The 14004-nt window shown below is 36.5% G+C and overlaps 2 protein-coding genes across 5 annotated transcripts in view; one reads left to right on the forward strand and one right to left on the reverse strand.

Moving 5' to 3' along the window:
- The window catches only part of LOC105426143 (lachesin), a 167244-nt gene extending 159195 nt beyond the window's left edge, over window positions 1-8049 (reverse strand). Inside the window, exon 1 of the mRNA XM_011637233.2 lies at window positions 7320-8049. Coding sequence (XP_011635535.1) covers window positions 7320-7446 — 127 coding nt within the window. The 5' untranslated portion in view covers window positions 7447-8049. The remainder of the gene's footprint in view (window positions 1-7319) is intronic.
- LOC105431450 (synaptogenesis protein syg-1) overlaps window positions 1-14004 on the forward strand; it is a 157336-nt gene that overhangs the window by 83835 nt on the left and 59497 nt on the right. The gene's annotated exons all lie outside the window — the stretch shown is intronic.

Consider the following 14004-nt stretch of genomic DNA (forward strand, 5'->3'; position numbering starts at 1 on the left):
TGGCAGAAACGTCGGATCACGGCCCTTGTCCGGCGAGCTGCTCTCGACAAATCCGCTCAAATGGCCAACCAAAAGCTGTTTCATTTGGTGATAAACGTGAATAGAAATTCACAAATTTTGCCTTTAGCGATTTCAGAATATTTGTCGAATATATATAAATATGATGTACCATCGTGAGATGCTAAATTGAAGTAGCGATTAGAACTTTTTCAACGTTTAGATTAGAACGTTTTTGAATATAATATTTTTTATTTTTTTTTTTGACAGAAATGGCAAGTCAAAGAACCCCGCACAAATCTTATAGAAAATGGCTGTCGATCAAACTGTTTCAAATTTTTATATTTTGTAACTTGTGTTAAGCTGATTAAAAGTCCTCGGACACAAATCTCCAAATGCTTTAGTTTTATTTAATATTTATTTAATATTCCAGGAGTATTTCTTCGAAAAGTCATTACATCTTATACGAAAAAATAGTTAAAATAAATCTTTTTTACTGACATTAGTTATGAATACTATATAATAGGATATATATTATATATATGTATCATAATATATCGGTGATATATCATAATATGTCACAACACGAAAAAAATATAACATTTTTCGAATAATATTATTGTAGTATAAAATATCCTGAAAAAAAGTTATACTTTATTATTTAATTTCAAGAAGCGTATTGAGATCCAAGATTTTCAAAAATTGAAAATATTTTATTTTGTGACCGATGTGTGATACGAACACATTACAACGCCACAGTAATGAGAGAAAAGCATAATGGCACATCCATGTCGTTCCGGGTAATTCTGAGAATGCGTGAAAAACTAAAATCATAAATATAAAACACTTGCAGATGCACATTGATACATGCACAAGTGTAATGAAAAAATTTATTTCGATTTTTTTCTACTTTTTCATATAAAATATAAAAGTCTTCCGGTTTTTATATTTTATATGGAAACAAAAATTAAGCCATTTGGAAGTTTGCATTCGTGAGGACTTTTCAGTTTATAACTGACCTGAGCTACAAAATACTAAAATTTGAAGCAATTTGACCGAGAGTTATTTTCCTTAAGATTTGTCGCCGGATTCTTTGTAACAAATTTTTCTCGTATAACACCCGGTGTGCGATATATTACAATCAAAACCTGTAAAATAAATCTCGTTTTTAAATTATGTTGAATTACGTGATTCCGTGGAATAATGTAGATTAATTAACAATGATATCAATTCTCCATTATTTTAGCATCTTCAAGTTAATAACCTCCGTGCAATTGTCCGTGCCTTAAGCTCGAACATTCCAAAGCCAATAAATCGCCGCGCACCTCTCGAAGGCCAGATTTGTAATCCCCCTACGGACTTCTCGGTCGCCCCGTATCACCTTCTAACCGCGTAGCCACAGAGGCTTTGCCTCGCCAGAGCGTGGATTCAGATACCCGGTTGCGGCAATCTCAAATATTAATGGCCTACGTATGCCACTGTCTTAATGTTTTTTTCCTCCGAATCCGAAAAGTTGGAGGAAAAAAGTAGGGAAAAAGAAAAGAGAGCGAGATCCTCGAAGGAAGAGCCGAGAGGGGGATGGTTACCGTTGTCGGCCGAGCAGGGGGGGGGGGGGGATAGAAAGACCATTATCTCGTACACGGGAAAAATGACGATCGCGAAAAGCGAGATTGACCAAGGGTAAAATTAAAATGTCGAAAAAAATGAAATTATATCTTTTTGCGCGCTTAAAGGAGCGCGAGAAAAACTGATTTAATGGAAGGGAGGGCTCGCGTTGTATCTTATCTTACGCGGATGTAAACGCGCGCAAAGAAACGAGTAAATAATTAATATATTCATGAGAGACACAACAAACAGCGGTGCATATCAAAGATGGGAGTTGTTGGTAGGTCGAGAGAGTAGTCGCGAGCTACGAGTCGCCGAGGAAAGACCGAGGAGAGGCCCCACGGAAGAGAAAGCTTTTCTTCCACACGTACGCACGCCAAGGATGCGAGAGAAAGAGAGAAAGAGAGGGAAAGAAGGAGAGGGGAAAGAAAGCAAAAAGAAGAGAAGACGAGAAGACGAGCTGAAAGGCAGGGGCGGCGGAGGTGCGAAGTGTTGACTCGAAGTGGGGGGAGCTGAGCGGAAGAGAGGAGAGAAAACGAGAGGATGAGAGAGCTTCGAGTATTTCGCCAACTTGGTAAGCCGAGTCGAGATCGCTCACGCGAGGATTTCTTCTCGGGAAACACGCTCTTCTTTCCTCACCTTTCCTTTCCTCTCTTTTCTTTCTCGCACGCCCGCTTTCTTTCCTCGCTCCTCACTCTCCTACCTCTGTCTGCTTCACTACGTCGCGGGACCAAATCTTTCGCGAACAGATTAAGGGTACGGAATATCGAGGAATTTGAAGAATATCGAATACAGCTATAATGACATGTGTTTACGTGTGTCACATACTACATTCGTAATTTGTAATTCGTAATGAGGAAGAGAAACACGAAGTAAGCGAAATGCTAACGCGTTAATAATTTATATTTACATTTATGCAATAACATTTTAACATAAAGCACTGTAGGATTAGTATCTTCTAAAATTATAAATAATACATAAACTTTTTATACAGTATTATCATATATTTGTTATAATGATGAGATTTAACAATATAACAATTTATAATTTAATTAATAATCTGAAATATACTATTTCATAATATAATAATAAAAAAATTTATATAAATTTTATATATGTATATATACAATATAAATTTATTTACGGTATAATTTATTTGAATACTTCAGTTTATTATAAAATAATATCGCAAAACACATTTTCAAATACATTTAAAAAAAGTCTAAATTTAATCTCTTCTTTTTTCATTTGCAATACGTCAGTACTATCCAACATATATTTAAAATATATTCATTCCAGGAAATTATATTGCCTCTGTTTCTTCTTCTTTGTTTTTCTCTTAAATTTTTTCCCTCGCGAAAAGCATTGGCACATTCATAATACGCGAATAGATACCTGCCTGAGGGATGCAGAGAGATAAGAAGAGGATCGAGAAAGAACGTCCAATGACTGAACCATGATCAAAGATAATTTCCGATCAAAGATTAAGGATTACTCCCGTGAGCCGTACGGCCTGTCTAAGAATCAAAGTCTGCCGAAATATAAAATGCATGAAGCGAGAATCCCAGGGGTGTGCACGTGAAACTTCCTCTCCCTCCTCCTCCCTCCCCCCTCCTCTCTCTATGTGTGTGTATACGAATGTGTGTACGTTAGAATGAACAACCCCCGAACGAACAAATCCCATTTTATTCCCAGTTAAAGACAGATGACGCACGATCGCCGCATACATACATACACTTGTGCCTTGTGCATATTATATGGACGATATAAATTTTCGTAATAAAATAATGAAAAGATGATGGAAATTACATCAAAATATCATGACAGATATTTCTTGAATTAAGCAAAAGGATGCTTAACGATATCGTATATCTTTCCGCGCTTGTTTTTGCATAGGAATTGTCGAAAAAAAAAAAAAAACTAATTCAACTAATATTGATCTTGATAAAATATTGGAATGCACACATAATTTTTAAATTATAAACAATTAAAATTTTATCCTTTTACGAAATAAACTTTCAGAAATTAAAATAATAAAATCTTGTTTTTCCTTTTTTTCTTTTTCAAATATAGTTGAATAAGACCTTTGTCTTGAATGGAATTATTAATTTTATTTTATGTAATATATTGCGAATTATAATACATATAGAAAACATATAGAAAAAAACATTTTGGAGATAAATGTTCGTTATTTTACAAGTATATCGAATTTTTGAGGAGCGATTTTTTTTTTTCTTCTGTTAAATATACCGTAGCCGCAATTATCTATGCTTTATAGTGAGATGAGTGCCTCTTATGGAGCCGCACAATTGGTCAAAATGTATGGAAATCTTTCGTATTTTCAACCCGTATAGACCCCCCCCACGCTCTATTCGAACATTAGATATTAGATTTAGCACCCTTACAACTGTCGCCGTACATAATTAGGGGTGACTTCCCCTATCGAAACAGATGGCAACCCTTAGGCTACGAGATAATTTCGCGGAGAACAGTTGGGAAAGCGGTATAGCCCCTGGTGTGAGAGAGAGAGAGAGAGAGAGAGAGAGAGAGAGAGAGAGAAAGAAACAAGGAGAAAAAGTTTAGGAAAAAGAAAGAAGAGGACAAAACACACAAATGCCGGCTTGGGATAGAGGACTTTGCACACCGAGGATAAATTCGACAAACGAAAACGCGTGCAAAAAGGGACAATATGAGTGCCGACAATCGTTACCAAATTTCTTCAATAATTCGTTGAAATTAGACAAGCGCGCGGCAACGGTGGCAAGGGGTAGGAGAAGGAGGGGGGGGCAGTGGGAGAAATGGTGAAATGGGATATCGGGATCGTCCACCAAGTACATATTAAACGTAACGGCGGCAAGGCAATCGGTAGTAACCGAACTAAAGTGGTTTTATTCGTCGTTCAGTGCGATCAGATATGGAGACAATATGGAGAGAACCCTCCGTATTCCTGATCCTGGACCTCGAATCTATCTATCTCTATCCGACACGAGGTCTACGCTACTTAAGAGATTGCACTCGAGGACGGTAGCATATACGAGCTGAATGACCATCGTATAAAATTCGCATCCACCGCGACCGTCACCGGAAGAGGGGGTGGGATGATAATGGCCACTCGCCATCCCGATTTCAAGACCAGCAATCTGTGCGTTCGTAAAGACAATTGGATTTGGAAATCATCCCACCCTTCTCGATGCCTAACGTGTCCATATTGTATCTGTAGAATAAATTTAATTAATGGGTCAGCCGATCGCGAGAATTTTTCTCGAACGATATCGGAGATTTTCACGAATATACAACTGCGTCTTAATTAATTTTTCATAATTCGTTTTATTTTTCATTTTTCCAAATTTTTATAATGCTCCGGTTTTTATTTGTTATATAAATTAATGTTGATGTTTTATTAAACATGCAATTTCCAGTTGGAGTAAAATATAGTAAAATTTTATTCGTGTCTAACGAAGCTACATTAACGTGGTTACATTGTTATATTCGTACATCTAAACTAACATCTAAAATAATATCAAAATATTTGAACATCTATTACGACTTAAAGTGCACTTTAGACAGTTTCAGAATAGAATAGAATTGTATTTATAATACGATATACCGTATATGTTAATATATATATATATTTATACCTTAATACAATATTTTATATATTTAAATATTTTTTGTTCACGTTGCCCACAAAATTATAAATGAAATTCCATCCTAAATTCTAAACGCGAGTTCTAACCGAAGGTAGTAATATTTAAAGCGGGAGTTTTGCATAATATATTTATAACATATCTCGCAACGATAGCTAATAAATATTCTTATATAAATTCTCATAAAAAGGCGGAACATAAGGGAAGAAAAGCGCTTTCGTGCACCAGAATGAGGCGCGTACTATGATGTAAACGACACCGGCGCGGAGAGCATTAATTTGCATCTGCTTTCGTACTCCACCACTTCCGAAAATTTTATTCGCTCGCCGTTTAATTGTGGTATACGTGAAATAATAAAGTGGAAGTAAAAGGCGGGTCTGCGGAAAGAAAAGTGTGCCGGCCGAGAGCTTAATACTCGTGTAAGTAGTAGCCACTGCATTACAGTTAGATTCATTTGCATGCACTTTTACATCCTTCCGTCCTCAAAAAATATTTATCGCCCGAGGTTTCACCATGACGCCTCGCTTATGAATTATGCATGTGAAGCACGCGCGCAGGACGTAGCTCATTCCTAGCGCAATTTCGCCATTGAAGCGTAATTTCAGCAAGCTCGGGTATTAGAGCCCCTCGAGCAGCTTTTTCGTGATAGTGCTTACGAGGGAGAACGAAAAGACGTGTCATTCGGAACGACGATCGTGATCACCTCAATTGCGTCGGAAAAAAAAAAAAAAAAAAAACGAGAGCGTGATGCGTATTAACCTTACTATGCCTCATGTGTATGAATGTGACTATGAATGTGATATTTTATTTCATCACGAATGTCACGAAATGCATTTTTCTTCGCCATCAATTAGATGTGTAACCAATGATACCATTGTAAATATCTATAAGTAATTTATTTAAATTTTAAAAATTATATTCAACATGTTCTGTTTTTTTTTTTTTTAAATATTTTTTTCAATGTTAATAAAGAGCAAAAAATTCTACAAAAGATTCTAAAAGATTCATACAATTTTTAGAGCAGTGATCTTTGAAACGCGATATTTCGCTGCTCACCAAGTGCAAATTGGCAATTCATTTTCATTATATATAATGTTGCAATACAATAATATATTGGAACAATGTGCACCATTGTCAACACCAGATTTAACGTGACCGAAATTAAATCCGAGATTACGCGCTGATCGAATAGTACAGGTTTAAGTCACCATACAAACAAACGTGGGAGATACCAGCGGAGGGATATGCGGTGAATAGTTTATATTTAGATTGTATCGCAAACTTTGCAATATATACATATATGTAAATGCTAGCTACGACTACAAAACTAAAATCATACAATTAGCGGCAGAATTGAACCGCGTTATAATCGTTACAACGCTATATATCGATAAAATTATAATACACGTATACCGTGAGATAATTATGAATAATTATGTACCGATCTCTCAACAAAGTCATCTATCATCTCTGTTATAAACTAAACCAAGAATGCCAATTACGATACATCGATATATATATATATATATATATATATACATACAGGAATGTATGTCAATTATTCCGAGTAATATTTCTCGACAAAGGAAACTTTTTTGTCAATTGACGAGCTATTAAGTTTTGATAGTAATATTTTTGTTTATTGAAAAATATTGTGAAAAATTAAAATATTACTAAGATATTTCTAAGAAAAAATTCTCTAACGAGAATCTCGAGCTATTAGGCTTTTTGCGCAACGAGCAATTATTTTATTTAATAATATATATTCATTTAATAAAGAAAAAATATAGCATTATATAATTTTGTATTAATAAGTACAAACAATGTTACTTTGTATTAAAATAAAAATTTGTACTTGTATGAACCTGATAAGGCTTGTAAAAATCATATTGCAAGTACTTTAAATGATTCGTCTCAAATGTTATATAAATGAAATTTAGTTACAAATAGTTATAAATAATAATAATTTGGCGAATCAATATCGATTATTCGCTCATTCGCTCATGCGTTTTCTCAAGTGTTTTAAAAAGATATTACAATATTATTACAATAGGACAAATTTAACATTACCGGTGGTATACGCTGCGAACGTCGACCGACCATTCTGCAGTAGAAGGCAAACGAAAACAAAGACCGCCATCATCCTCGGTAAGAAATTAACAGTCATCCCCTCCCTCCTTCCAGCATGTAGCTGCATCACCGATATCCGATTAACAAATCCGATGTCACGAGTATAAGATCCGCATTCGCATTCTATCGGTTCACCAATCGAATCTCTCCAGTCACTGCGAATTACTCCGGGAGAGACGACACTCGCTCCGTCCCTCGGGACTCCGGCAGGGACAAGTGTTAAAGCACTTTTCGCGTTGACCCAAGAGGATCCCCCGATGTGTGATCTTTCATCAAGAGGGCTGATACTATGTCAGAATTTTGTAAAAGATGATGTCCTCGCGATGCATTCTGGATTCGGCGCGTATCGCCGAGACGCGGAGAGACGCGTAACGTCACACGACTTTTCGACGTCGGACAAACGCGTCTCCGAATATTCCGGGAAAAGTATCGGGATAAGAGAGGACACCGATATTTTTCGTCTCTTGCCTCGGATTCCCTGTCTCGTTTCACGCGCGCTGTCGTATTCGGCGCAACTCAGTTGTGTCGTCAGACGGCTGTCAGAGCCGTCCCGTCGAGCCGAGTCCCGAGTGTTCCCGCAAGGAGTGTTCGATCTGGAACGGCGAAACGAGAACGGCTCCCGACAACTACGCGCTTGGGACGCTCGGCGTCGACTGGCGTTCACAAAGATACCAGTGGAACCGGTCGGCGGCACACGCCGCCGTCCCGGCGTCACGGCGCAGATCTCTGCCACCCCCGTACAAGACCTCTCACCCTTTCCTGAACCAGGCCAATCGGCGCTTGCGAGTCACCGCCCATCGCGTTGCGGGGGCGGCACCGCGCCCGAATTAAGATTTTCGACTTTTCTTAGTCGGCTCTACTCCCGCCAGCTATCTGTCTATTCTCCTTTTGCCCTCTCTCGCACCATGTTCTCTCGGCACCACGCATTGTCCCCTCATTTGAGAGAGCCTGTCCTCCTCTCTCTCTCTCTCTCTCTCTCTCTCTCTCTTTCTCTTTCCTCTCTTCTCTCTCTCTCTCTCTGTTTTTTTTTTCTATTTTTTTCTCGCAAACATTCCGCGTACGAGCCGCGACATCGGCGAGTTATCCCTCGAGAAAAATCACGCGAGACACGCGAATAATTTGCATGGAACAATAATGCTAATGTCTATTGTTGTATATTGTTAAATTTTGTTTGAGGTTTCCTGTGTTGTAGATGTTGACCTATCTCGTTCCTATCTTGCCGAAACGCAATTGATAATGATGTTGGTTTTCGCTATTTTTGAAATCTCATTTAAAAAAAAATTTTATTCCCACTTGGTAAGAGATAGTAATTCTATTATATTTTTATATGTTATTGCTTGTAATGGGATTATAATTTACTCTCTGCGCGCGCGTCCGCCATGAATAAATGTAACATTCATGATCGAAATCGTTTTGCCAATCCCGATTCAGATAAAATTGAAAACAGCGCTTGTGAAATATTGGTACGTTACCTTATTAACGTTAGTGGATAAATAAATATACTGTGTGAAAAGGCGCACACACACACACACACACACACACACACACACACACAACGCGGCATAAATCAAAAGCAACACACATTATCATCAAAAAGTCACTACCCCGCATGTTACATTATAATATTTTATATAGAGACATGCACATAATTTACTAATGTCGCGAAACTAATAAATGTAACGGATATTAATTTTATATCGCATTACATGTATAAAAGAAATTCGCAAGTTAATCGCGCGGGTGCAGCATGCAAATAAATGATATTTGATTTAAAGTAATTTTTGCAATCTAAATAAATGCTTATAAATAACCGAATCGATACACATCGTAGAGAGGAAAAAAATATTGCGTATTGTAATACGCACGGTGATGTGCATTACAAACTATATATATATATATTTTTTTTTTTACTCGGCTCGCTATTTCTAAACATGACTCCCGCGGAGAAAGTTTGTGCAAAATGTATGGCCCCCACCTATCACAAATTTCTTTTATTGAATAACAACCCTGGCGCGCAAAAACGGTATAATAGAAACATACAGTCCACGTTTGCCGAAGAGCAACATCGCGGAACGAAACATACGATATACAAGACTGATGAGCATGGTTGATGGTAGAATCATGTAGGATGCGGCCACAGCGCCATTAGAATAATATCACCCATTCTTTATCAAGAAGCAAGTCGGAGATGTGCCGTGCACTCATTTCACGTGACATTTAATTTTCGTGAAAAATTGCCGGTGAGTTTGCTCACACGAAATAGAGCGTAAAACTACCGGGATGAGTTTGGACGTACTCTTCCCAGATTTCGCGATCTCGCGTCACTCGAAAACGTCCGAAATGCGATATCCAAGAATATAATATCCGCGCGAGACGTAATCACTAATACGGAAAAAACACATTTTTTTTTTTTTTTTTTTTTTTTCGACGTGAAATTGTCGATGAAGCGGTTACGAAAGATATTATTAATCTGCTAGGCCATATTTGAACAATATGTTTACTTTTTATTTATAATGCGAAGGATAAGGTAGAAGGCATTTGAGAATAACAAATTTAAAATGCAGAATCGCAGAAGGGTGTGTGTTCGCTAATAAAGTCGGAATTTTTATCCTTTGCGACGTCCAACGTGTGCGAATGCTCGTGTATATGTATCTCGAACAAAAATTCGTTTGGAGCATATAAAACAAACATATATGAAAGAAGTAATTTAAATTCAAATTTTACCGATGTTCATTTTAATGTAATTTTAATCTTGATGCAAGATTGGATTTGTGATGGTAACGCTGCCAAGTAATAAGAGAAAAAGTGCATTTAAAAATGTTGAATTTTTATATTAATCGGATAGACAGCATCGCGCACTGGATGGATTTATGTTAATGTTCGCATCAATGTGTGTGTGTGTGTGTGTGTGTGTGTGTGTGTGTGTGTGTGTGTGTGTGTGTGTGTGTGTGTGTGTGTGTGCGTGTGCATATATAAATATTACATAGTGTGATACATATAACACAACATATATAAATATATGTAATATGATATATATCGATATATGTGATACATAAAATTCAGTTTTTACTATTTCATTTGCAAAATGAATGTCGCTTAATTTTCACAATTCAAACATTAAAGCATTAAAATGAGAACGCAACAAAATATATCATTAATATCATTTAATATATATTGCCGATGTACACGATCTATGAATAGATATTTTAAATTTTATTCGTGTAATGCAATACAAGTCAAGTGATACTTTTGCTTTCGGGAGAAACCTATTCGATAGTTACGTTACATTAATACGTCCTTTTTTATAAATTTATATCCGTATGACAGTGCTGATCGGTGTGATTGCATATCATTTCCATGAAAATTTCAGCTTAAACATGGCAATTATATTCAGCTCGTAATTATATTTTGCCTTTATTGGCGTTATCTTCGATCCACGTTCAAACCGGTATTTCGTCACTTTGCCTATAATTTTCCAGTGCATAATACATTCGGTCTATGACACATTTATATTTGGTATCAAACATTAGAGAAATGGATCGCTTTAATCAGAACGCAATTGCACGCGATATATCTTTGTAGGAAAATTTAACATTTGATATTGTATCAAACAAATGATATGCAGGATCGATCTGGAACAAATATTATTAAAACGTCATAGAATAAACTAAACTGTGCGCATGTAACAAAGTAAAACAATAGTAACATAGATTCTATTCTTTGTTACAGCTTGTTAAATATATACACATACAATATATATTTTTTTATAATATACGTTTATTTTTTTAACTAATTTCTTGATATTCAATTTTTGTATATTCATATCCTCTAGGTTAGAAATTTTGTTTAAAAAATTATTTTCAATTTTCAAAGATATTTAAATTTAAAAGAAATTTTTAAAAAAATGCAACTGCAACTGTATGCATGCATATCAACTCTCCGCGAATAAGCGACCTTTAGATCAGCGAATATGAAAAACGGGTATACCAAACCGCGAATGTATATAGAAGATATGTATATAGAAGATATGTATATAGAAAAAAATATTTACACAAGCCATCTTTTTAATAATTTTGCACGTAGAAGAAACGTATAAAAACAATAATTCAATGTATTAACTGACAAAACAATGTTTTCTTAGATACTTGTACAAAATATAAATAATAAATAACAATAAAAGCAATTGTCTATAGTTGCAAGCGCCTCGTAATGATATTTCTACCTCATAAAATTATCTCAAATCAAAATGTCGTCGAAATATGCCCAGTTCTCTTTTAACCACCATATGAAACGCGCGAATAAAGAATGTACGGTTATGGCGCTTCGATCGCACATATATCGCACGCGCATCGATATATCCTTTATAATATATATCGTCGAGGGATATATCGTCATCGACATGCGTCTAGATATTTTCTTAATAAACAGCCAGAATGGACCTGTGCGTTGAAAATTCGAGGGCCGTGAACGAATAAAAGTAGCGCGGAAGATCAAGCGGATATCCGGCGGAACGAAACGCAGACGTCTAAAAGATGGAAGAGGGAAGAGAGCGAAGCTTTCATTACCTTGATGTAAGTTTTAGGTACATCTAGGCTGATCCACGGACTATTTCCGTGCGGAAAGAAGATAAACCACCTCTCCCTCTTCCCCCCTCCCCCCCTCCTTCCTTCTCGTCCTATCGTTATCAACAGCAAGAGAAACCCCTTGCTCCCATCCCTCGAATCTATCCATAAAATCCCCGCTTGCATCTCCCATCTACATCCTTATCGGTGTTATTAGTTATCTCTCCGCGGGCCGAGATTGACGTTCCGGTTATCGTTCGGAGAAATTTTCCGTAAGAACAATTAACCGACTCTATCGGGCTCGCGCTGCGATTCCGGTACTTTCATCGTTAAGCGAAACTTCTGCGCTTATGCGAGAACTGGTCATATCTTCGTCAGTGTAACAAGATCACCGGGGGCGGGGGGGGGGGGAGGAGATCCCGCGAGACTGCGCGAGAAATTTCAATAATAATATCTGGACTGCGAAAGACTCGGAAATCCTTCACGAGAGCAAAGTGACTACAACTACTAGCGCAATTTGGTAGTCGGGAAAATAAACTTTTAATTTTAAATGCAGTTGAAAAAAATATGATAAATAATTAATATCAATAGGATTAGAATAGAATAGCCACAAAATGATTATTTATTTAATTAGATTCATCTATTTTATTCATATTAATTTATATTTTATTGTTAAAAAAAATTTGCTTATTCGAATGTTACAATAATGTTTGTTAATTCCGCATTGTGTCTATTGTGAAGAGCTTATCATAATTACTTTTATACAACTGAGAATCGTTGCGAATGAAAAATCTACTATGCTGAGAGACTTGGATATAAAACTATGGACGATTCGGCTAGGTATTGAGGGCTTGAAGAAAAAGGGAAGAATGGGAAAAAGAAAATGATGTGACAATCAGAGGCGAGTTTTTGTCCGGGACACATCTGGTCTCTTATTTTCATTTTCTCCGTCAAATGATTTCTTTCTTGCCGCTAACTGAAAAACTCTGCGCACACCGTCTGCGAGTACGTCGCTTTTTTCTCCAGTAACTTTCCTTATCAATTTGTAAGATTTAGAATGATAAAGTAATCCTGTGACGAAATAATTTTCAATTAAAAAATTTTTGAAAGCAATTTTTAATAAATGTCAATGTCTTTCCAGTCATTTTAGTACATTTATTTTATTCTCCTCTTAGATATTTTTTTACTATATTTACATTAAACACTATAAAAAAGTTATTTTTTTGAAATAACATAAGAATAAATAAAATTTTTTTACTATATATGAAAATACACAATAAACCATGAAAATAATTATAAGATTGAAAGAAATATGATATTGCGGAACGTCATTGAAAATTCTATAATTTCTAATTTATATTCTATTTTTAGTAATTTCGTAATACCTTTTTAAATATTTATTTTTAGATAAATAGTTGTTACGATTTATAACAATCAAAGTTATTTGAGAAGCATTCGAGTAACTTAATAATTATACCAAATACATAAATTGAAGCTTATTGGAAAGATCGTATTAAATCTTGAAGTTTTCTGAAACAAGTGATTCAAGTGTCAACGAAATATCTTCATAAGCGGAGACGTCCTTTCGAATATGCGCGCTCGCCACCAATTCCACCCTGCCAATCGCGAGATTCAACGGATCAGTCTTGATTCGCAAAACATTATTATCTTCGGTCGACCAGGCCGGTCTCCTTCTGCAAACAAAACTCCGTAAGCGATAGACAATTGCAGTTTCGAGACTCCCCGGTACTCTACAGCCAATTAAGATTCAATACAATCGATGAGGGACTATTCAAACGATGAGACAATCGGAATGTAATTGCGTCGCCCCGATCCCACTGAATACCAATTCATTTTCCGAGGCCCGCCACCGTGCACCTTCGTCCTTTCACTTCCACCACCCGCCAGGGCCGCTTTTGTCTTGCGAAAATCTTCTTACCGAGTCCGCGAGCGCCAATTCTGAAAGTTTAAATTTCTTTTCCTCGCGTTCCTTCTCTGTCACGCACCTTTTCTTCCGCGCGCTATCTCTCTCTCTTTCTCTCCCTCTCCCTCTCCCCCCTCCT

The sequence above is a fragment of the Pogonomyrmex barbatus genome, unplaced genomic scaffold (assembly GCF_055798465.1).
Source record: "Pogonomyrmex barbatus isolate J1 unplaced genomic scaffold, ASM5579846v1 scaffold16, whole genome shotgun sequence".
NCBI lineage: Eukaryota > Metazoa > Arthropoda > Insecta > Hymenoptera > Formicidae > Pogonomyrmex > Pogonomyrmex barbatus.